This window comes from Chenopodium album, chromosome 24, assembly GCF_948465745.1.
Source record: "Chenopodium album chromosome 24, dcCheAlbu1.1, whole genome shotgun sequence".
NCBI lineage: Eukaryota > Viridiplantae > Streptophyta > Magnoliopsida > Caryophyllales > Amaranthaceae > Chenopodium > Chenopodium album.
The window spans coordinates 3,069,066-3,093,985 of NC_137857.1; the positions used below are offsets into that span (position 1 = coordinate 3,069,066).

At 34.7% G+C, this 24,920-nt stretch overlaps 2 protein-coding genes across 2 annotated transcripts; both read left to right on the forward strand.

The window, feature by feature from the left end:
* Positions 1 to 48: 48 nt before the first annotated feature.
* On the forward strand, positions 49 to 9,854 carry LOC145612098 (uncharacterized). Its single transcript, XM_081667468.1, has 15 exons — positions 49 to 210; positions 326 to 403; positions 1,292 to 1,341; positions 1,469 to 1,522; positions 2,040 to 2,092; positions 2,914 to 2,986; positions 3,858 to 3,919; positions 4,905 to 4,973; positions 5,632 to 5,737; positions 6,191 to 6,258; positions 7,159 to 7,259; positions 7,874 to 7,969; positions 8,079 to 8,146; positions 8,461 to 8,506; positions 9,151 to 9,854. The coding sequence occupies exons 1-15, from the start codon at positions 139 to 141 to the stop codon at positions 9,229 to 9,231; spliced, it is 1,077 nt and encodes a 358-aa protein (XP_081523594.1). The 5' UTR covers positions 49 to 138; the 3' UTR covers positions 9,232 to 9,854.
* A 6,059-nt stretch (positions 9,855 to 15,913) lies between these two features.
* Positions 15,914 to 22,479, forward strand: LOC145612038 (tRNA (guanine(37)-N(1))-methyltransferase 2-like). Its single transcript, XM_081667416.1, has 12 exons — positions 15,914 to 16,233; positions 16,656 to 16,761; positions 16,946 to 17,043; positions 17,819 to 17,923; positions 18,769 to 18,829; positions 19,737 to 19,812; positions 19,991 to 20,474; positions 20,592 to 20,660; positions 20,769 to 20,900; positions 21,495 to 21,601; positions 22,047 to 22,121; positions 22,222 to 22,479. Exons 2-12 carry the CDS (start codon positions 16,667 to 16,669, stop codon positions 22,288 to 22,290), a joined length of 1,371 nt encoding a protein of 456 aa, XP_081523542.1. The 5' UTR covers positions 15,914 to 16,233; positions 16,656 to 16,666; the 3' UTR covers positions 22,291 to 22,479.
* The last annotated feature ends 2,441 nt before the right edge of the window (positions 22,480 to 24,920 follow it).

Here is a 24,920-nt window from a genome sequence, read left to right on the forward strand (position 1 = left end):
AACTGAAATTGCCAAACTTTGCCGATGTCTTTGAAACTCTCTGCAATTTCTACACTTCCATTTTCCCACGCCAAAATTCAACGCAATTCGCATTTTTCCCCAAATTCTAGGGTTTTCTCTCCCCAATTTCGTGCTTCTATGATGTCGCTTTCTTCTCAATCTCATCCTCCGACTGTTCGTCCGGTCACCATACCTTTCTCCGACATCCAAGTATTGTTTCTTCTTCAATTGTGTTTTTTCTGGTTAAAATTTTATTATAAATTTATCAATTTCTTTGATTATTGCTCATTCTTTGTTTGAATATTATTTGTGATTGAATATGAAGGATAAGAACGAGGATTTGTCAGCTTTGATTGAAAAAGGCTTTGGACCTAATGGACTCGGGATTATCTCAATTTCCAACGTAATTATTTTTCATAATTTCAATTGTTTGTTTAATGATTAGTATTTAATTGCTTAATTTTTATGTTTCTCAATTCAATTTGCATTTTAATTTAGAAGTATTTTATTGATCAAACTTGTAAAGCCTTAGGTGATGAGGTTGGAGTTTATATGTGTAAGTACTCCAGTATAATAGAGGATATATACGGCCCTACGGGTATGAGTCGAATTACTATGAATAATTGTCGAAATCAATCATGGAGTTGAGTCTTAAGATGTTATAAGGCTTGTTGACTTTCGTTGACCTTCTTAGGATGATATACTTTGTATCATGATTCATGGTGCTCCTAAGATAACAATGCATTACCATTTCCTTTATTAAAGACCATTTCCTTCTTAGGATGATACATTTTGTATCATGATTCATGGTACTCCTAAGATAACATCACCACTCGTCCACTCCCAAATGACACTAGTGCTTCCTAAAGCTTGACATTGGCCGTGACTTGCGTGAGACCGTCATGTATAATTGGAGAGTAAAGGTTGTACTAGGATTGTTGATGTTGAGGAAGTACAGGGATCCATGTACACTATTGTACCATATCACCATGTAGGCATGTAGCCCATACCTGTTTTGTGCCTTTTCGATATTGTCATGCTCAAAGAATGATAAAGGTCAATTTTCTTTTCTCGAGGTTAGATCTGGGAGTTCATTGCATTAGTTTAGGTCAATTAAAGGCTCTAGCTTCAATCATATTTGATATCTTATATAGCTTTTGTCATAGTGGAATCAATGTTGTAATTTGCAATTGTCTGCAAAGTTTTAATTGGTGATTTTATAATACACAGTTGCCCTACATACTTATTGAGTTACTGGTCTTGTACACATGTATTTTATATCTCTACGTAGGTCCCAGGTTATTCTTCATTGCGCCAGACTCTTCTGCGTCTATCACCCAAGTAAGAATTCGATATTGTTTTTCAATGTCATATGTAAAGGACAATATGGGCAGTTGTCAAGTAAATTAGGAGTAGAGTTGCATCACAATTTGGATAATCATGTTCTGCATATGTATATTGTTTTCAGATTAGCAAAACTTCCAGAGGAAGAGAAGAAAAAACTTGAGGATCCTGATAGTAGGTAACCATTTAACAAGACATCTAGCTTTTTGCATATTAAGTCATGTTTCTTTCTTTTATGTACTCCTATTTGCAATTTACTCTATTCACTGGTCCTTAGTGTTCAAAGTTTATCTTTCTGCATCATACTTTTTTTCTGCTGACAATAATTACGTGAGGGTAACCGGCCAACCGCCGTTATTGTTCCTTATTTGGGAGCATCTGTAGATGCATCCAGATATTGTTAATGTAATTTAAGTTTTTTGTTGTCACTGATTATGTGTAGGTGTTACTTTAGAGATCATTAAAGATCCCAGATGTATACGCTATATGCTGCCCATGTTTAACACACGTGCAGTTTAACAGCTTTTGGAGCTGAAATCCATATCTCTTGATTGGCTTTCATTCTTTAGCATAGGCATCTAACGAGGACTTTTATTTTCAAATAAGCAATTCCACTATAAGGTCTATAACCTTGAATTTTTGTTCCATGTGCTTTACAGTCTTTTAACTTAACGGCTTTCAACTAAAATATTCAGGTACAACTTTGGTTGGAGTCATGGGAAAGAGAAGCTTGAATCTGGGAATCCTGGCAAGTTTTTCCATCCCAAATTTAAATAAAGCTATAGATTCTGTTGTCTACTTTGTTATGGAGCAGAGATTTTGGAAGCTGTTCTTATGGACTTAATAATGAAAACACAAATGTTTTGTGGGGCCAAGGCTTGATACTTTCCCTAAACTGAAGGTTGCAGTTGAACATATAATTCCTTTTGGAACTCTGCATTATTGTCAAATCCCCTTTCCCATGCATTGAGCTTTCATATCAGCTGTGTAATAGTACATCAATTCCAAATTGATCCATAAGGGATTAAAAAAATAAGAAAGCAGAATGATTGAACCCAAAATTTAGCAACATGTAAGGGCCGGACATCTTTTTATCTCACCTTGCCCTACCTATTTATCGGGAAAGGATAGCTCGATCACTTTGTGTTCCCTATTCCATCTTGCTGCCCTCTATGTCAGTTTTTTCAAGGCAGACTGTTCACTGCTAGCAGGTGCTGCAGCCTGCAGGGCCTCCAATAGTCTTTGTCATGTGTAGTCATGGTTACACTTTGACAAGCTGCGATCCACACTTGTAGTTTGTGCATCTTGCTATCTATAGCCTTTATCTCAGATCCACACTTGTAGTTTGTGCATCAAACTTTTTCTAGTAAATATATAAATCATTCCCGGCACTCACTCACTCTACATGAAATTATATTTGATGTCACCTGTGAATAGCATCCAAGTATTTCTTTATGCATATGTAATATGTATTATGAGGAGAATCTCTCTTGAATTCTGTAAATGTTTTCTTATCCATGATATTCTTCAGTTATCTTCTGATTATTTTGCCTGTCTTCTATGCTGCAGATATGTTGAAAGGATCATTTTATGCAAATCCCTTACTAGATGTACCTACGCTGGACCAAGCCCTTATTCAAAGGTAAAAGAGGTCAGAAATATTGTTTTTGTGTGCTTTTTTTTTTTCATGGCACTGCTGCCTTTGTTGAAATATAGGCATAACTACGGTTTTTCAGTAATTATAATCATCCAGTATCATTCTGCTAAAGCTTCTTATCACAAAAAAGTGGCTAATAGTTAATGTTGGAGGGTAACAATTCGACACATTTTGGAATTCATGTGGGTTAAGGTCTTAACTCTTAAGGACAGTAAATTTGACCACAATAGACCTTGTTTGTGGAAGGATCAATATGGTCGGTGGTTGTAGTTGAAGGGATGAATTTGCAAGGCCACAGGCTTATTTATGTACATGTTTTTTTGATGGGTTTATCCAGGTAAAAAGGTAAATTCACCATAAACCCTTTAAAAATTCACACAACTCCAGAGTGGTTCTTTAAAAAGTCACCCTCCTTTATGCAATCACTATGCTGCTGCCTGGAGCGTCAGAAGTCTGGCCTAGAAATTGTGGTTCGATGTTTTGTATATCAAACTGACAGTCATTTTTTCAGGCCTCTTCGTCTTGTATGAAGTTTTCTACTCACGAGATTAGGACAAATCAGCTCATTGTGTCATATATGTTGATTTGTTAAGGTTTAGACTCTATATTGAGTTATGGTAGAGCATCAGTGTAATATGGAATGTAAACCTAGGATGATCAATCACTTTCTACGTCCAGTTTGTATTAAGAATCACCTCAATAAAACATGTATCTGACAAGGAATTGATGTTCCTCAATTTCTAATCTAAATCAGGATGTACCATATTTAATAACTTATTCTCTATAGTTAAGATGTCCTATACTTGGATACAATCTTAAGTAGCTACTCACATTTTGCTCATTTCCTGCCTTTTAGGTACCCAGCATATTGTGGGCGGAATATATGGCCTCAAAGTGCTTTGCCAGAACTAGAAGTTGGTAAGTTTGTCCAGCGCAGACACATACAAACAAACATATAAATCTTGTTACTAATCTATACAGTGTGTGGCTGTTGATTAGATGCCATTATGGTGTCTTTCAAAAAAAAAAAAAAAAAAAAAAACAGATGCCATTATGGTGTTTTTCATTTTTAGCCAATGTTGGTTGAATTATAGTTATGCTGCATCACCAGGACGTATTTATTAATTTGTTAATGTTTATGTTTTTTTCCCCCCTCCATTTCTACCAGACTGGCAGACTGAATCTATATATGATCATGTTTTAGACTTTTAGAGTATGATAATTAACCATAGGCAGCTGATAATTCATTCTGGAAGTGACATTTAAAGTAATCTAAATTCCCTACTTTTTTTTTTCCCACATGTAATCGAATTTGGCCTAGTTAATACCTTCATACTCTATACAGGCAATTAATGGTAATTGAGAACATTGTTATACTTCGTATTGTCTTCTTTGATACCACCTCAATGTTTTGTTATCTTCCCTTCAACTTTTTGTGCTCTGTCTCTGCTGCACTGCTTATTTATGTCTCTCGCCTTTTCTATTGTATGTGCTTTCAAGCTTTTTCATAGCTGATCATTATAAACGCTTTGTTAGATGCTTATATTATGTAAGGATTACATGCTGGTATGTATTGTTCCCTGGTTTATTTGCACTGGTTTTCCAATTTTAGATGATAGTTTTATTAAACCTTTTAGTTATTCTAATTTTTATTCATACGAATAATTATCTTAACTTTGCAGTCATATATTACTTCTAATTTTGATCTTATGGTTGGCCATGAATTACTAATTGCCTCTTACTTTGATCATCTAATATTAATTTTGATCTATTTTAAAAGTCTCAGCTTCACTTCTGTCAATTTTATACTTATTGTAGTATTCCCTTGTCTTGCAGATGTAGTATGTCTGAATTAGAATGTAAATTGCTGTGGTTTCTCAATTTCTTATAATATCATGTGCAGCATTTAAAGCAATTGGAAGGATAATGCTTGATGTTGGCATGATGGTGGCATATCACTGCGATCGATATGGTAGATTCTACATAAACATTTCGATTCTTATAGTATCTCTGAGTCTGTTGCAGTGTTGCTTTATACTTCGTCTCTTATGAGTTTTAGCATTGCAGAGTTGCAGATCTATTTTCTGATGCATAGCTGTATGGATTTAGATATGCTCCTTTTAATATCTCCAATTCTAGCGTAGTATTTTGTTGAATTTGTTCTCTCTGCCTTCTTTCTATTTGTTACTCATTATTCTGTATATTTTGTTTCTTTCAGCCGGTAAAATTCATTAACTCGATGACTTGTAAATTTTGACTCAAATTGACCTGTTATATCAATTTAGCCTAAAGCATCTGCAGACTGCAGTATTTCTGTTCAATGAGAACTCCCTAGATTTTTTTTTTTTTTTTTTTGTTGCCCTACTTTGACTTCACACATTTGCCAATTGATTCCCTCCTGTTACTTGGTTTTCTTCTTCTTGTTGCTCAAGCTACCTCTAACTGAAATATAGTGACAATTCCTGATGTACCTTTTTCATAAGCCTGATGCATTACATTTCAGCCACAGATTAGGTCTGATATTCATATATGAACCCAAGTTTAGGCTAAATGATTTTGTGTGTTAGGAATTTTGCATCTATGAATTATAATGACATTAATGGTTTGCATTTTATTTGCAAATTTTGCAGTATCTGAAGGCATGAAAATTGGAAAAGGTGAAGGCCTTGAACAAATAATTCATCGTTCACGCTGTCATAAGGGTCGGCTTCTTTATTATTTCCCAACACAAGAGAGGTGAATTAACGTGATGTCCTGATATAAAGAACCTTGTCTGCATTAGCCTTCCAGTTATTACTAGTAGGCTTTCAGTGTTTAAGTGAACTATCCGCGAGTTAGGTGCATACTACTTGTCTGCTTAGAATACTCAAATCTAAGGAGTCAAGAACTTGTTATCAAATTTAGCATTTGGCACATTTCAATTAGAATAAGAGTGCATCTGTTGTAGTGTCTCTCAGACTTCTATATTCCAAAATTTTGAAAGAGAGATTGTGTCATACTTTGATTTGTCTTGTGCTCTTGCAGTCATTTTCAATTGCATGTGTAGCATGTCTTTTGGCATGTTCTGGAATAACAAAAATTAGTAATGTGGCAATACGTCATGAAGGAAGTATTTCTGTATTTTGTTTAGTTTTGAGATTGTTTATCTTGGGACAATTTACTTGTTGCTAATGATCATACATCCGACAGTGATCGTTTGAAAGACGACTCGATGTCTTCCTGGTGTGGATGGCATACCGACCATGGTTCCCTTACAGGTTAGAAATTTCTTGACAGATCTGATATACTTTTATTACCTCTATTATCAAACATTGATCAATTTTCTAATATTTTCTGTCAAGTGAAATTTAACACTTACACTATGCTCTAGAATGCCCAAAACTGTTTCTGGATGGGCTTATCCTTATATACCTCTCTGTCTATTATATTCCCTACGTTTTCCTTTTTGTGCCATATACCATTTTATCTGCTACATCCTTAGATGGTAAGATTATTATCTAAAGTTTGGCCCTGCCTTCACTCTCCTTTAAACTGTGTACAACCCTCATATACAAATAGATAAGTTTTCTTTTTTTTTTTTTTTTTTTTTTTTTTTTTTTTTTTTTTTTTTTTTTGGGGGTGGGGGGGGGGGGGGGGGGGGGGTTGTATTCTTTTTGTAAGAGACTTAACTTGTTAAGTTGAGATAATGAGCGTTGCTGTTGATTACATTGGTTTGTCCTCCATTTTCCTAACATTCTTTTCTATGGTTTATATCAAGATGCGACTTGAAACTTCTCTATTGCTTGTGATGGAGGCGTACTAAGCATAAGAAGTCATAGGGTGATTTGAGGTTCATTTGCACAAGGCACTTTTACTTAATAAATCTTAAATGATAAATTCCCACATAAGTGCTGGTCCTGCTGGGTTTTGTTTTTGTTCTCCGTTACGTATTGTAGAAATTTAGGATATCCACTCATTTAGAAGCTTTTGGAACTTGCTCCTTCAATTGCATGACGAATGTAGGTTTTGACTTTGGTGGGCTATCTATAATTTTTCTCATATTTTTCTGCATTGTAGTGGCACCACCTGTAAAATATTGGTTACTGTGACTCTTGCTTCTTTTCGTTATTTCTGCTTATTTATTCCTTTTTCTCAGATGCATAAGTTTGATATTGTAGGTCTTACGTGTGGCATGTTTTTGAAAGATGGAGTTCAGGTAGCTTGTCCTGATAAAGCTGCTGGTCTTTATGTAAAGACCAGGAATGATGAAACAGTCAAGGTTATTCTTTTTGTTTCTGGTTCTCCTCTTTCTGTTTCATGCAGACATTACTTCACCCAAGTAATATTAATAATAATTATAATGCTCTTGTAATAGCTAACCTGTTTCTTTTTTTAGGGATTTATTTTAATTTTGCAGTCACTGAATTGCACATAACTTCAGTATTGAAATAGTGAAACCAAGGGGCACTTTATTAACCATGTTAAAAATTTATAGTACTTAATTGGTCATTTTATTTGTTTTGTATTTCTTTTTGATGCTTTGTGTGCAGATTAAATTTAGAGTACTTCCACCAAGAAAGACAACAGTATCCACCAATATGTTGGTTATGATTAGGTCTATGAGAAATATTTAATTTTTCTGCAGTGTTATGTCGATTTCAGAGTAAGCCTAGTTAATATTAAGAATGGTAATGAGATGAGCAACATTTAACCATCTGTCTATCAAAGTTGTACTATGCATTACTGATATGAGCTATGTTAGTCATGATTAATAGATTAAATAAAAGAAAAACAATAAAACCAGGAGTGCATGTGCAGATCATTGAACCATTAAGTGATGTGTCATGGTGTCAGAGATACCTTAGATTGAGACATTGACCATTATATTTGTAGGTTGTGTTTGGAGAAGATGAAATTGCATATCAGATTGGTGAAACTACTGAAATTCTATCAGGAGGTTACCTTCATGCTACGCCTCATTGTGTTCGGGTACTTAATGCTATTCTTTGTTTCCTAAACACTTTTTGGTAATGTTGCTTAGATTTGTTTTCTGTTTTATGCGGGGCCATATAACTTTGCAAATCACTTTCATTTTCAGGCACCAAATGGCAAGGGGGTATCTGGTCTTGAACGGTCAACTTTTGCGTTATTTATGCAACCTGACTGGTATGATATCCTTTTAAGTGGGAAATTGTGTTAATATCATCTGTTTTTGTTCAAGCTTCAATAATATATACCCCGTAGTCACAGTGAAGAAAGAATTTGTATTCTTGACATGTTAGGTTCAGCCTATAATGTCAATAACCTTGAAATAAGCTCTTTAAAGCCAAGAACTGTGAAACAAGTTCTTTTTCTTTTGACTGGACCCTGAAAAAGCTTGCTTCATGAAGGCTTGACATTAATTAGCTCAGAAATGCTCCATCCAGTTGATTAATGAAGTCATTGTTGATCTGTGTTTAATGATGTTCCTGGTTTTGTAGGGGCGAAAAGCTTAAATTTCCAGAGAATATGCACATCCACAAAGAGGTAATCTTTTTTCAACTTTTATCCTTCATTTTGTTGTGGTAGTTTGTCATGTCTGGTGTAGTTAAGTGTGGTTGGCTTTCTGGTATTGTGGTCCATTACTTTGTATAATTGGAAGAAGTGCTTCATATTGTGCTTGCAATTGGCAGTTTTCTATTTTATTTTAATATTCCATAAAAGCCTAATCAGGGTCTAATTATTAATGAATTCTGGTCCTATGTACAAGGTTATATATTGAAGGAATGCCAGAATGATATTGTATTTTTTTTAGGTATGGATGTCTAATGTGAATGACTATAGCATTGCATCTACTTCCATATTTTTACTTTATTATTATATCCGAAATTCCATCTCAAACTATGCATCTCGATTATGGATGACATTAAGTTTACCAAAGAAAATTCAAGGTTGTGTACGTAGTATGATAAAAGTAACAATCAAAATGCTACTATGTTATACAGATAATATATTAATATGCATAGTAATGAACAAGATGAAAGTGGAATTATGCTGGGACATTGGAAGTTGCTGTTGCAGATTGTCTTTTTTTTTTTTCTTTTTTTGAATCTTTCTTTTCTGCTCATTCTATTGTTAATATTATGCTCTGTATAATCGAATTGAATTTTTTATCTTTGCTTTTTTGCCAGTTGATTCCATCAAATAGTACTCTCACATTCGGAGAGTATACGGAGAAGCTTTTGGACAAATACTACCACCTTAAAACGTGATGAATTGCTTACTCATAGCCAAGCGTATGAGCACTGACCACTGGGGTAAATACATTTAGGCATTATTTAACTTCCACAGTTCAGAGTCTCAAGACTTATGACTCTTATGAGCGTCAAGTATAGTCTAATTAATAATGTAAATGCCAAACTGCTGAACATAACATTATTGTTATTATATGATTTAGATAATGGCAAGTTCCAAATTCACATGAAAGTCTTAATTTAGGTTTTGATACTGATAAGCTCACCTACGCTTAAAGGCATTGTTGATCAAGTCCAGCTTGGGCACATTCAGGCCGGGTTTGGGCTTACACTCTCCTGGTCCAAATATTCTTTTCTACACCGAAGTAGTCATAATCCCCTCAGTTTGATCGCACCTGGCCTGCTCCAACCTGGGTATGTGCTAACTTTATGGTCCAAAGTACGACTCATCCTGCCCCATGATCAGCTCTATAAATAACTTTGTGACGTAGACATTGCATTGGCGGCGTTTATGTTAGGAACGTCAATTGTATCACTATCACAATAATGCCATTCATGGCTGGCCATTAGCTAGGCTGTTACTGTACTATAGTAGTCAAGCTGTATGTGCCTTTGTTTCATATAATGTTCTAGATATTTGCTTCCATATATACCAGTGAATAGTCTATTATTGTGTTCTTCCTGGAACATACTTTGGTTTTGAGCATATGTACATTGCACTAGCTAAATTTTTGGATAAGGTAAGGTAGGACCAAATAAATGGCTCTTTATATTAACAAAAAAATACAGTGGATTTATTTTTAGAGTATTTTTTCTAGAATATAGTTTTTTCAAGTTGACTAGTAGGCACCAGGCGGCTTAATGGTTTAGATCATCATCAATTTTGGCTCGTTGCATATATTCTGCCTACTTTTTGACCGTTTTATCGTAACCCTTAACCCCTTTGTATAAATTATTCTACAGAGCCAATATTTTATACTGAGGCCAAATTTTAGATAGCCGACATAATTAATGCCTGGAGTGGTTGATGTGGAAAAATACAAAAAAAGAATTCCCTTAATTATAAAAATACAAATAAAAAATGTAATTGTTTGGTAAGAATATAAAATAGCAATATGATTAAATAAAAAAAAAAAAAATCTTCTTTTTCCATGTGTAATACAACCTTTTTTTTTTTTTTTTTTTTTTTTTGAAATACGATTATTGTTGTTAAGCAAACTTTTCTCACTACTAGTTACGGAAATCCAATTTAGTAGAAACTATCAAATATTAGAACTTGTTTTTGAGAATTTCTTTAAAAGGAAACAATCGTTACGAACTGAACGAGTTCTAAGTAAAGTAAATTTAACTAAAACCTCGATAAAAAGGTGATTAGGATCACACTTGATCCACCTAGAAAATGATTTTGGAAACCACTTATTCTGAAAAGAAAGAATAAAACATGTTTGGAGTGCACAAAAACAAAGTTGGATTGCGTGGATGATACGTGGAAAGAGTTGTCATACGATCATACAGTTAAAAAAAGTGTCAAAATCAGTTGAGAACTTTTATAATTGCTGTCTTACACGACTCTTCATTTACACACCTTTTTGTTAGTACATAATATAACTGATGTAATTCATGTAACAATAAGCAAGCATTATATCACGTTGATGTAATTTATTTATTTATTTAAGGACCACAATATCAACTTGTCAAGTGTCAACAAAAGATTTTGTATAAATATATGATTCTGATTTTATGTTTGATTCATTCAACTCTATTACTTATTTCTCAACCAAATTTTAACACACCTTCCTCTGTTATTTCTTTCTCTGCAGTTAGTCACCATGACATTTTCCTACCTCCTTCCTACACAAAGATCATTGTCTCGAGGCCAACGCCACCGGAAATCCAGCTTCAGAAGGCGGTGTTTATCGATTGTCAAGCAGCAGAAGACAAGGGTGTATATTTTACGGCGTTGTGTCACTATGCTTCTTTGTTGGCATGATCACAGAGTTTCAGATTATTGATTCAGAGTTTCAGACTGTTAAATTTGTACTAAGAGTTTTACATTAGAAGATCATGATACCTTTTCAGGAGTTCAGGGATGTACAGGACTTTTCCAAGGCTATCTTTAAGTTGGAGATTAATCAGATTATTAAGAAATTAGAACCCTTCAGACCATCAGAAAGAAAAAACAACAGGAAAAAAATAGTTTTCCACGGCGATAAAATCTTAGTTCATGTAGCCGACCCTATCATTGGGATTAAGACTCCGATGTTGATGGTGGTGTATATATAAGCCATAAACTGTGTCTAATTTTACAATGCTTGCTACCCTTGTTGGTAAATGCAAGTTTAAGGGCAGTAATTTAATTAGGTGAATTAGACTAGTTTTCATGATGAATGATGTACTCACTTTTTTATTTAGTTGATGAACACAATGTCATGAAATCAAACATTGAACTAGAAGTATTGAGTTCATTGATTTATATACTACTCTTGTACTTTGTTAGTTCCATCTATTAGGCTTGCAAAAGGTTCGTTTGAATCTGTTGGGGAGGGGTGGGGTGAACCAAGAATGAAACCAAGTATGAAGTAACAAGTAATGTTGGGTTCGTAGGTTGAACCACCCTTCAAGAAAATGTACGTGATTAAACTGATCTCCTAGACTCCTAACACTCGGTATATTAATTTTTGAGTCAATTTAATTCGCACATTGTATTTGAAACAACTCATGTACGGAGTAATATTTTGGTGCCATATTATCTTATTTAATCAGGAGTACAACCGTACAATTGATTGTAAAATGCAGTCGTATATACATAATACATCTTTCTCACAGACTCACGGTGTATGAATCGAAATCTTTTACTCCCATTTGTTATACATCTTCATATTTAGTTGCCTTCCTGTATGTTGGGTTGTTGGGGTGTTTCCCTGTTGGCCATGTAGGCGATGTAGCAGGCATGTGTGAATGTGTAATGAGTATACGGAGTGCACAAAAGTTGGAATCAACATCGACAAATAGGTTATACAAAGTATAAGGTGAAGTTACGGTTAATTTCTTCAAGGTAGCTACGTACGAGTACTAAATTTTGTACATAAGTATTTCATTATTAATCTAAAATGACTAGAATGAAACATAGTGAACATAAGTGCAATTGTCAAAGTTTATTGATTAGAAGTGTCTAGCATAAATTCAATCTGAACTTGGAAAAATAATTATTTAGCAAGTATACCATGTTTTAATCAACAAGACAACAAACACTTTATTTCTTCATTTGCTCAACACTCCCATATTAACAAATTAACCAAAGAATGAATTTGATTGTACTATATGCTGTCGTTTGTTACAAACCAATATATAAACTTACGGAGTAGTTATGTTTGAATTTATCTACAAGTATTCAATAATTTATGAGTTGTTTGGTCAACTTGTAACCACAATTCTCCAGACTCCATATGTAAGATTGTTTTTCGTCGCAAAAAATGTATATCCTGTGCATTAGCACGAGTACATTCTAATTTAAATTTTTTCTTTTTTTGAGAAAATACTACGTATTCTAATCACCCAAATTACAATGACGACTACAATGACGCTCTAAATGCAGCTCAAGGCCTCAACGAAATATTCAACATCGAACGACTTATCATCCTTGACGCCAAAATCCAAAACAGAAAAAACACTTGCACAGTAACTGTTCGACAAAAAGCCTATAAGAGAAGAAATAACAGAGCAAACTTGAAAAAATTTCAATACCTCTCTTTCATCGAACCAATTTCTTCTCCTTGCATTTAATTAAAAGCAAAGGATCTTTTTCAATTGGATACACAGCAATTGTAAGTCTATCATGCCCAATTTAGCTTCTTCTGTTTCTAGGAAAACTAAATCCATTAAAATTCTTTGTGCAATTATATTAAGGAAAATTTTACATTTGCTACCAGCAAAAGGACCCTTTTTCACATTTGCTACCCCTTTAATTTTTTATTTTATATTACTACCACCCAAACACACTAACTGTTATAATCACTACCACTTGACTTACACCGTTAATATTTCCGTTACCACCACCCAACCACCGTCCAGCCACCACTCCTTCCTACCCACCAGCTGCCAATCCGCCGCAACCACCACTCACCGTCCAGCCCAGCCACCAAGCCACTGCCATAGTCGCCTGAGCCCAATAACCTGCTGCCGGCGACTCCGACCACCCTGATTATCCGCCGCCGGCGTCGCATTCCCAGTCCCTCGAAAACCCGATCAGCCCCTCTCTCCCCTCGAAACCCACCTCAATCTCAGCCCCTCTCCCCTCGAAAACCTCCGTCGATCCCAGCCCCTCTATCCCCTACCCTCGTCGATCCCAGCCCCTCTCACCCCTCGAAATCACCGTCGATCCCAACCCCTCTCCCCTCGAAACCCAATCCAGCTGCTCCTCGTTCCCGTTCCCTGCCAACAAAAACCACCCTAAGCGACGGTGGGGAAGGGGGATTAGGGTGGTTTCGGGCAGGGGGATTAGGGTTAGGATTGTCGGTTTTGGGTGGGGAGGGGGAAGGGTCCGATTCCGACCCAAATCGCCGACGCCGGCCGCAGGTTTGGGTGCTGGCCGCCGACAGGGGGAGGGGGGAGGGTGGATGACGGGGAGGGCTAGGGTTTTTTGGGTGGTTTTTTCATTTTATATTTATTTATTTATTATATTAATTTTTTTTTAATTTTTCAATTTTTTTTTAATAAACTTAACGGAAATCCTAACGGATTCCGTTAAGTGGTAGTGATTATGAAAGTTAGTGTGTTTCGGTAGTAGTAAAATAAAATAAAATTTTAAAGGGGTAGCAAATGTAAAACATGGTGCTTTTCCTGGTAGTAAATGTGAAATTTTCCTTATATTAAAGGGTAGTTGGAACCAAACCCCAAATTGGTTCTAATTTGAGTTGAGTAAAAGTTGAGAAAATATTATCACATCTTTCATTAGATTATTATATATGATTCATGGGTATTTTATGAATGAGTTGAAGTTGAGTAAAAGTTGAGAAAATATTATCACATCTTTCATTAGATTATTATATATGATTCATGGGTATTTTATGAATGAGTTGAAAAGAATTCTGGGTATAAGCATTCCCTTGAATTTACTTGGTCTATGATTCATTTGCTGACAAAACACAACCACTTTAGAATTGCACAGAATTTGCTTCAGAAAAGGAAAATTTAACAAGAATAATCCAACCTTTTGTTGGTTCTCCCAAAATATTCCAACTTTTCAATTAACACTGAATAATCCCACCTTTACTACTTATTCTCCCATACCACCCCCAGCAGGTCACCATACCCCTTATGACCGGTTGCCAAGCCATGTGGCACTCTCTTATTGGTTAAAATTTTATTTTTTAATTTTTCTTTTAATTTTAATACTTAAAATAAAAATAAAAATAAAATTCCTTCTTCACCCTCATCCCTTCCTACTCCAATCTATCTCCTCCCCTTTCATGGCCACCATCAAGCTTAGCCACCACTGTAACTTTTTTTTACCGCCATTAACCACCATCTTGCCATCTACCACACCCTACTACCTCCACCTAGACAGAAAAAACACCACCCACAACCATCGTGGTATTAGCGGCTATGGTAATCAACCATTCCAGTAGCAGCTCCGGCGGCAATTGCCTCTCCTCACCCACCGCTGAAATCTATCCACATCCACCAGAAAACCCTTAACCTTCAATCAAAAAAATCAGATTGTGAGGGTGGAGTTTGGGGTTCGTGGTGTTGGGTTTGTCAAGAGAGAGAAATAGATATAAGGTGGTGGTCGGGTTAATTGTGGCCATGGATGGCTTGGGGTTCGTAGTGGTGGTGGTAAGGTGGTTCGTAGTGGGGTGAGTGGGTGGGTAGTAGTTCAATTCGTGGTGGGTGGTGTAGGGGTTTAGGTGACGGTGGATTGAGGTCATGAGGGTGGAGCTTAGTGGTGGTGGTTGTGGATCATGGTGAGGTGAAGACGTGAAGTGGTAATGGTGAATTGAACTGTTGAAGGAGGATGAAAGTATGAAACAGGAAGGGGAGGAAGGAGAAAGATTGGTTTTTTATTTTATTTTATTTTATTTTATTTTATTTTATAATTTTCTGTTAATTAAATGAAAATAATAACAAAAAATAAAAAGGAAAAATAAATAATACCGGTTGTATAGGTCACAGGTAAAATAGGATTGGTAAGGGAGAATAAGTAGCAAAGGTGGGATTATTCCAAGTTAATTGAAAGGTTAGATTATTTTGGGAGAACCGAAGAAAGGTTGGATTATTCTTGTTAAATTTTCCTTCAGAAAATTGCTCTTAAGAAGAACTTATCATCCCCCATTATTCTGAATGCCCTTGTGGGTGCCCAACATGACCCGGGTTCGAATTCCCAGATTTTGAGCTGGTTAGTATATTATGCTGATTATAAGATGACCCAGGATGCTATTCAAGTGTTTGAGTACATGAAATTAATACGATTTAACCTCATTTACATGCTTATTTAAATAGAGAGTGAGGGATAGCTAAGTGGCTAGAGCTTTTCTCCCGGTTCCGAATCCTGGGATTAATTTTCACCACCCGGCATCCATCTTTGTGGCTTTCTAAACACCAAAAAAGCATACTTGTTTAAATAAATAAAAAAGAACTCACTTTTTAAAATACTCCATACTTCGTATAATCTTTGCCCAAACTTGGCCTGTTCTCTTACATTGAAATTCAGTTCAGTTCAGTTCAGTTCAGTTCAGTTCAGTTCAATTCAGCTCAGTTCAGTTCAGTTCAGCTCCTAATTTCCTTCTCTTATAAAATATTTATTTCAGTTCAGTTCAGTTCAGTTCAGCTGAGTTCAGTCAATGAGAACATACCCTTATTTAAAACAAAGGAAACTAATTATGTTAGCGGGTAACTTCTAAGAAAGAAAAGCAGCTCCAACTGCCACTGAACAAGTGCGCTAACCCCTAAATTCAAACGGTAAACCAGCAAAATCTCCAGATCTTCTTCTTCATCTCAATTCCGCAACTTCTGTGTTTGTGTGTAAGTTTTCTCTCTCCTCCCTTTTTCCTAAGCACAATGTTGCCAATTATTTTAGATTTTTCTCACTTTTAATTTTTCAAAAATGTAAACTTTGTACCAAATACCAATTATTCCGATTCTGTCTTGCGGTTTTTTTATTTAGCTAACTAGGTTCAATTTCGTATATTATTCTCTGTATATACAAGTTGATATTTCCATTACTAGATTTGAGGGTGTGTTGTTCAAATGAGTATGTATATTTCGATGCACACTAACTGTTCGATGAAAGTCCTCAATGGGGTTGTCAAATTTGGCATGAATATTCATGGGTTTTCTGGAATTCATTTGTTTATCCATCTGATTGGAAGCTTCATAAATTAAATTGATGCTTTACTGAAAACCTGTATTTGTGGAATTCATTGCTGGATTTGTGGTTGAAGCAGAGAAAGTAGAGATGCTGGACAAAAGTAGTTTTGATGTGAAGTTTGATCTTTGGGCGCTTAGAGTTCCTCGTGAAATCTGCAAAACCGCCACTCGGCTACTTGATGGGTATGTGCCACTGATGTTTTTAGGTTTCGTCTATTCTTTTTCAGTAACTATTTCCCACATTATTTGTCTTGCATGATCTTCTAAGAGATAGAACATGAGTTCATTTAGCTTAGCGTAGTACTTTTCATTTCAGTACTCGCTATTTATGTGGCTGAATGTTCTAATTGAGCTCTTATTTATGTAGATACTTGCTGGATAGGCCTCGTGTGAAGCCGGTAGCAGAAGATCCAACAACCCAAAAAAATCGTTACTTAATATTGTCCGAGAAAATAAAGAATAAAGGTGATGTGAAATACTTTCTTTTGTGTAGCCAAAGTGCTACAAAATTTTCCCTATTTTTGGAAGTCAATTACTGGCTTTTAGATTGTTTTCTTTTATTCTGTGTTATTGTTTTTGTTTATTCATGCTATGTTGTTTCTTTCTCAATTCTACAAGTTCCTTCTCCAGCACTTGGCAGTGCCTATTGTTTGATGGTTGTAAAGGGATGATTTAACATCCTTATTTGTCCAGCGTGTTTATTTTAAATTAGAAGTATTGCTTTACCATCAAGCTAATGGTCATTCCATCTAGTAAAGAATCCATCTTGATCATATATACTTCCTTGGTATCGAGTTTTATTTTTGGCTTTTTAAAAGCTGTCCAGTGGGGAGAAATAGTTAAATGTAAGTCTTACCTGATAGAGTTGTGGAGAGGCACCTTGAATCTTAAATTTTCATTTATGAAAAAGCTTTTTCCTTACACTATTAATCTGAAAGGAAAATAATTGACCTACTTCACAAACAAACTAGAAGCAGATGGCCGTAGAGATTTCCTGTTGTTCAAATACTACCATAAGTTGAAATATTGTCCTTGAGAGACTTCTTTGATTTTTGTTGATTGATCGTTTGGGTAAAATTAGCAGATTTGGGATGATGCTTTCTTATCTATGGGATTGTTCTCCATGCTTTCTAGTTAGATTAACGTAGTGATTGTTTTGATGTTTTTGTACACTTGGTCACATTTGCACCTTTTGCCTTCATAGCCTGCTCTCATGGATGAATAGTGTTTTGCTGGACAGATTTGTCTGATATCCCCGAGCAGAAACTTGATGAACTCCGGAAGCATTGTGAGATAGAAGTAGTTCCTTATTCATTGACCCTTGGTTATTCCTACTGGGGTGCAGGTAAGTTGCATGCTCTCAGAATATGAAAAAAGCATTGTTTGATTCATTTGATTTTCATGGTCTATCTATCAGATACTTTCCATTATGCTCTTTCATCGAGGAATTTAATACTCATCAAGCATCAATACTTTGCATCTGGGTGTATAATTGTTTCCCGTGACTTCTATAGTGCTGCAGCTTTGTGCAAATCTCATTGTGCTTAGGAGAAGTTTATTAAGGACGATGAAGTATGTCTTAATGTTGACCATTTTTAGATTAAAGAAAATCTAAGTGTCGTGCTTTCAGAATTTGTCTTAATATGTTATTCTATTTTCCCTGATTGCTCATTTGATATTTAGTAGAGCCTTACTTGAAAATGTTATAAGTTACCAATAATATGAGAGAAAATTGATCGAAATGGATATTTTAGGTAACCAAATAATAACTTGGTAAACATAAGGGTCAAATAGCAGTGAGCCAGTGACTATAAAGAATAGTTTAAAGTCGAAACAAAGGACTATAATATGAGTTGTTCAACCATTGGCTTTATAATTGAATCAGAACCTTGAGAATTTTAATACAATCTGTAAACATAAGTCGTGATTGGTGCAGTGCATGGGATCAAACTCTTGCTGAAGTTCAAAATCGGCTTTATAAATACATTGTGAAGTCTGACATGCCTTTTAATTTTTTTGCCCCTTGATTATGACTGTAGGAGTATTTTTTTTGTGTGCATAGTGCTTATGGTAAATAGCTATATGCTTCTTTTGTGGTAGTTTCTGTGAAAGTTTAATGCAAACTGATGGCATTTGCTTTTGTACTGTTACAGTAATCACTTTGCTGATTGACCTGTTATTCACTTGCAGATCATTTATTGAAGCAGATTCTACCTGCAGGACTTGAGGTGCCATCATCATTTGAGACTATAGTTAAGTATTCATTCTGTTCCAGTTATCTTTAGGACATTCCGTTTGCTTCTTTGGCACATTGGACTATCTAACTACTGAGGTGCTTCATTAATAGTAAAAGAAATTAGAATTGTAGGCAAATGCCAACCATCATCGATCATCATGCCAGGTTGTTAGCTCTAAGTTTTAAATATGATTGCAGTAGATAACTTTCCTTGTCATGCCGTAAATGACCACCTTCCTCATATCCAATTTAATTGCCATTTTAGTCTTCTTTCTTATATAGTACAAATCAATCCAGATGCCCAGTTATCATCATTAACTACCTGCAATGATCGTAGTCGGTTATGTTTGAGTTTACATTAGGGTAATATGAATTTTAAAATTTTAGTCTTTTGCATGAATTTAAGAACTCTAAGACCCAAATACCATAATTAAATACCTGTATATCTAAATATGTTCAATTAATTGGCTCGTTTTCATTCTAGTCTTTTGCATAAGAACTCTTAGACCCAAATACCATCGATAAATACCTGTATTTTGTGATGGTGTTGGTTTTACGTTAGGGTTAAATAGGAATAGTAATCAACTTCAGCACCAAAAGTGTAAAGTGACGCTTAAAATAACATGTATTCCAGATTAGAGGGAGTATTAGAAACTAAATTTTCTAAAGTAAAATAACTCTCTCAAAGTGACCATCAAATACATGCTTTATGATGGCACATTGGCACTACCTTACATTAACGTTTTCATAAGAAAAGTATCACTAGCATTGAAAAAATGTTGGAGGATGATTATTTTGGGAATAACTAACAGCTCTTGAATGAGAGTGTATTGGATCATTTGGAATTAGTGTTGCTAAACTTCTTGGCTCTTGCCATGAGCTAATGATATGTTCATTGACATTTTATTTGTTATTATTATGCAGGTCATATTGCACATCTAAATATCACTGATGAACTACTTCCATACAAGGATGTTATCGCAGAGGTCATTTATGATGTATGTGTGTTTATACTTGACCATTTTTTGGGGTATTATTCATATTATGGCGAGATCATTTTCAGGCAAAGAAAAACCAGAGCTTTTTCAATATTATCTTCAATGTTTTGGTCAATTATCTCTAGCTATGCCCTCATCAGTCATCACCTGACACAATTTTATTATTTTGTTACTACAGAAAAATTACCCTAGAATCAAAACTGTGGTCAATAAAGTTGGCACAATTACAAACGAGTTTCGAGTTCCAAAGTTTGAAATCCTTGCTGGTGACAATGATATGGTTACAGAGGTGAAGCAATATAAGGCGAAATTTAAGCTTGATTACAGCTTGGTCTATTGGAACTCAAGATTAGAACATGAACATATGAGACTAGTTTCACTGTTCCAAGCTGGAGAGACCATTTGTGATATGTTTGCTGGCATTGGCCCATTTGCTATCCCAGCAGCACAAAAGGGGTGCTTGATTTATGCAAATGATTTAAATCCAGATAGTATCCGGTTCTTGAAAATAAATGCAGAAATCAACAAGGTCAATGATTGCATCTTCACATACAATATGGATGCGAGAAAATTCATGTCTCAGTTAATGACTGTTCTTCCAAATGCTTCTGATGATTGCAGCAGAGAGTCTAAAACTGAAACAGAAAATAGGAATATAGAGGGTAATATTTGAGAAGCATTTTTCATCTTTATGTTTGCGGCTGAATATTTTTTTCTGTCACTTGCACATAAGGCTAAATAGTTATAGATTAATTTTACAAATATTCCGGATTATGCAGGAGGCAGTAGTGAGAAGATTGATGCACCAGTCAGTCCTGCCAAAAGGTCTGCAGAATGTTGTCAAAAAGGTATTATAGATCTAATTTTATGGTATCATGACCTTATTGCAGCACACATTTACCTATACTATCTGAAAACATGTATAGCTGATCTTGTGCCTTCCTGTTAAACTGCAGAAACACCTGGTTCTCGCAGCTCAAAACGTGGCACTAATAAGAGGATGAGGGGTTCTGAACCCTCTGTGAAGCCATGGGAGCATGTTGACCATGTGGTCATGAATTTACCCGCTTCTGCATTGGAGTTCCTTGGTAATATTATTCTTACCTGAAATAATACATTAATTTCTCACTTATTCTTACCTGAAATAATACATTAATTTCTCACTTCTCTAAGTTGATACAAATTTCAATTCTTGCTATTTATAATTTGCTTGTCCATTGCCTTCCGATGAGACATTACGTTGGAAAATGATAATTGCCTTTGGAAACATCCAAAGGAAATTGGCTAGCTTTTTTATTATTATTTTATTTTATTTATTTTTTGAAACCTGGAAATTGGCTAAGGGCTATCTGCTAATGAGACATTACGTTTGCATATATGAGTGGAGAACCATGTTATGACGACTTATGTTGGAAAAAAGAACATTTCTATTAGTTGCTGTTTTGGTGCTTCTATCTTTGAACTCAATGAATGAGCTATTTTTTGGAATTTATTTGCGAAAAATCCAAAAAAAAAAAAAAGAAAGGCTATCTAATCCACAAATTAGATAGTAAATATGCCCCAGTCCTCATCAAACGATCAAAAGCTAGAAGTAAAAAAAGAGTCATGAGTACAAGTGATTTGGTTAATAATAAAGAATTAGAGTTGTTGATTTTGGCATCATGCAATCTCTTTCTTTTCAGACGCGTTTAAAGGTCTAATCTGCCGGAAATATTGGAAGGGACTTCTACCTTGGATTCACTGTTACTGCTTCATCCGGTCAAGTGAAACTGAAGAGTTCATAATTTCAGTAAGCCATACTCTGTATATGCTTTCACATGTCTTTAGGAGCACTCTTTTGCTTCACTCCCCCCCCCCCCCCCCCCCCCCTCCCCCTCCTCTATCTCTCCCTGTTGTGTTTCTTGAGCATTTTCTTTTGGGTTTCTGATTGGTGAAGTTAGTATCCCCTTTTACTAAGTGTTGGAACTTACAAGAAGTGTATTTTAACAAATTTTATCATAAGCCGTGATTGAGGAATTGCGTTTTTTTTTCCCCCTTTTTTCTAGCCAAGATATTGTGAGAACTCTGAGAAGTGTTATTTATATTATCAAAGTTATTATCATTTTCCTAATTAAATCATATTCATGTAGTTCCCAGCATTTTACTCACCCATTTTTGTTATGTTTCCAGATTTTTTTTTTCGTGTAGATCAATAAGTAGATGAACGAACTAAGCACATTTAAATTACTTTGCAGGTGGCTGAGTCTAGGTTAAATGCTAAGATACATGATCCTGTGTTCCACAGGGTTAGAGATGTTGCACCAAACAAGGTGAAATAATTTGTTTCACCATCATTACTGTACTACTGTTATATGTCAATATTTCCAGGCACACTTTATTTATGGATTTTTCAACTCGTTTCTTCCACAGGCTATGTTTTGCTTAAGCTTCAGACTTCCCGAGGAAGCATGCCTTGATGAAGAAGCTGTTGTATCCTGAAATCTGTTCAACGTGGTCCTACTTTTTTATGCGTCCTTGGAAATTTTATGTTAACCAAGATAGGTTTAAAAGAATGTTATCTTTGTTAACCCATGCTTTTGCATTTTGAACACTTTTACTAACACTAATTTAGGAGATGTTTTGTAAACAAAGAGAGATGGAAAATATTATTGTTAAACTTTACTCGTATTTAATGGTATCATTTGACCATATTCGCATAAATTATTGAAAATAGAAAGAAAGCTAGCAATACTATGATATAATACATATTAAAATACTATGGAGTAAATCGTAGTCTGTCTATGCTAGAATATACCGACTATGATTATTAGTGAGATTATTATGATGATTATAATTGTAATATGATTCTTTTTGCTATAATAACGACTTGAACTTTCTTCATTTTAGATTGAGAGTTAAAAATTAAAGTGAGAACCAATTGCCAAATTTTCATCAGGATAATGTTATTGTTTGCAAAAATCCATGTGCAGTAGAATGGGAGACAAGAAGTTCTTTAAATATTTCCTTCCAAACTGGAATAGCACCATGGGCCAATACCAATTTCTCTTTACTGAAGATAAAAAAGATGGTGAAGAAAAAGAAAAAAAAAAAAAAGTGAAACTTTTACAACAAAAAGTATACATAAATAACTGTATATGATTATTTTCTTTAAATTTTATTAACTAAAAATGTAAAAAAATTAATTAAAAAAGGAAAAATAAAAAAAGAGGGAATTTTGCATGGGCATGACCGCACGAGCAACACGTAGACTGAGGCTGGAAAGTTGGGATTTCAGACAATATTTTCGTGGAGCTTTTAAGCAAAAGTTGAGTCAAAAATATGCTTACTTCTTGCTGATGCATGTTGATTGTTGAGCTTGAGCTTTTTAGGGTGGCTAATCTTCAGCCCCGTTCCTAGAAATTTATGGGCCCTATGCATAATGAAGAAAAGGGCCCCTTACGTAAACAAATTTTTTTACACGCAATAGCTTTAAATATAAGACAATAAAAATAACTTAAATTATTTGAATAATAAGTCTCCATACACAATACTGGAGTAATAACTTTGCATAATATTTCGGTAATTGAATAAATATGAAACGGTGTAATTGAAAAGATTAATATTTTGAAACAGATACTCATAAAATCAGAAGATTAGAAGAAGAAGAAGAGGTTATATTGCATAACTATCTCCACCTAATTGACATCTAAGTAATTTAATATTAATTGCTAACTAAATGCATTTATTATCTTTTTTTAAAGTAGCTTATTTTTTTAACGAGTAAAAACTACATTTTAGATAGTTTAAATTCTACAGCTATGCAAATTGATTTTTTTTTGAATTTTTGGGCCCCTTTTTGGTGTGGACCCTAGGCGGTCGCACTCGAGGCCTACCCCTCCGGGCCGGCCCTGCTAATCTTGTCTGGATATACCCTATATTCTTGGGGGCCATTGAAGGATTTGCTTCTAAATTTTCATTTTAAAATTAAATCTTAAGCACTATTCATGATAATTTTTAGTTATGTTCTTGATCTTATCCCAACTGACCTTAAAAAAAAGTTTGATATATTAAAGAGTTAAGTTACAATATTTGATGTTGGCGTATGTTTGATCAATCAAACAAGATTATTATAAAAATTTGAAGGATAGATGGAATGAGAATTCCATATGAAATTATTTTTCTGACAATGTTTTTTAAATCGGATATGCATTCTTAGCGCATTGGATTGTTCATCCATATAAAATAAAAAAATATAGAAAACATGGTATATACACATGAATGTCGTAGGCTTTAGATTGAGATCAAAAGTGAAATGATGTAACAACTTTGAGTAGAGTCATGATACTCATGAAGTGTGCATTGCTTTATTTTTATCTTTTAAAATAGTACAATTACTTTTTATATAGATCTAAAAATATAAAAATAAATAATTTTATAAGGAATTGTGAATTCATAGATATAATTGATGTCCAATCAGTATCAGTACTCCGTATAACTCTCGACTTACTAAACTCTTAGTGATTTTTGTAACTTTCCGATTAAGTTTCTTACATTGGTCAATACTCAATTTTGCCATAAAGTACCATGCATGAACAACACAAAAAAATTTAATTTCCCAAATCTTTAACTCTACTTATAATGCTTATCCATTAAATTTGACTGAAGAAAGTGAATCTTTTAGTTCTAAATTAAATTCTCCAAGAGGTCATTTTCACTTCATAGAGCTGGTAAAGTAATGAATGATAAATACAAGTATATAAAAACTAACTATAGTATAGTATGAAAACATCTAAAATGAGAGTACATACTCTACTATTTTATGCCAATTTGCCTCAGCAAAATCAAAAGAATGTGATAAAGATGAGAATGACAGCAATCACAGCACTATAACTTCCATTTGCATGGCCCTGTAACTGAATAACAGAACTAAGGAACGAATCTCTCTCTTTCTCTCTCCTCTTCTTTCATACCCATCATCAAAAACACCCCTTTTCTCCCAAAATCTCACCTACCCATTTCACAACTTTGAAAAGGGTACTAAATTCAAAGATACCCATTTCAAGATTCATCACAATTTTAGAAAGAACCCTAAAAAATGGCTTTTTTGCACTGTTATACTCTGTTTTTAG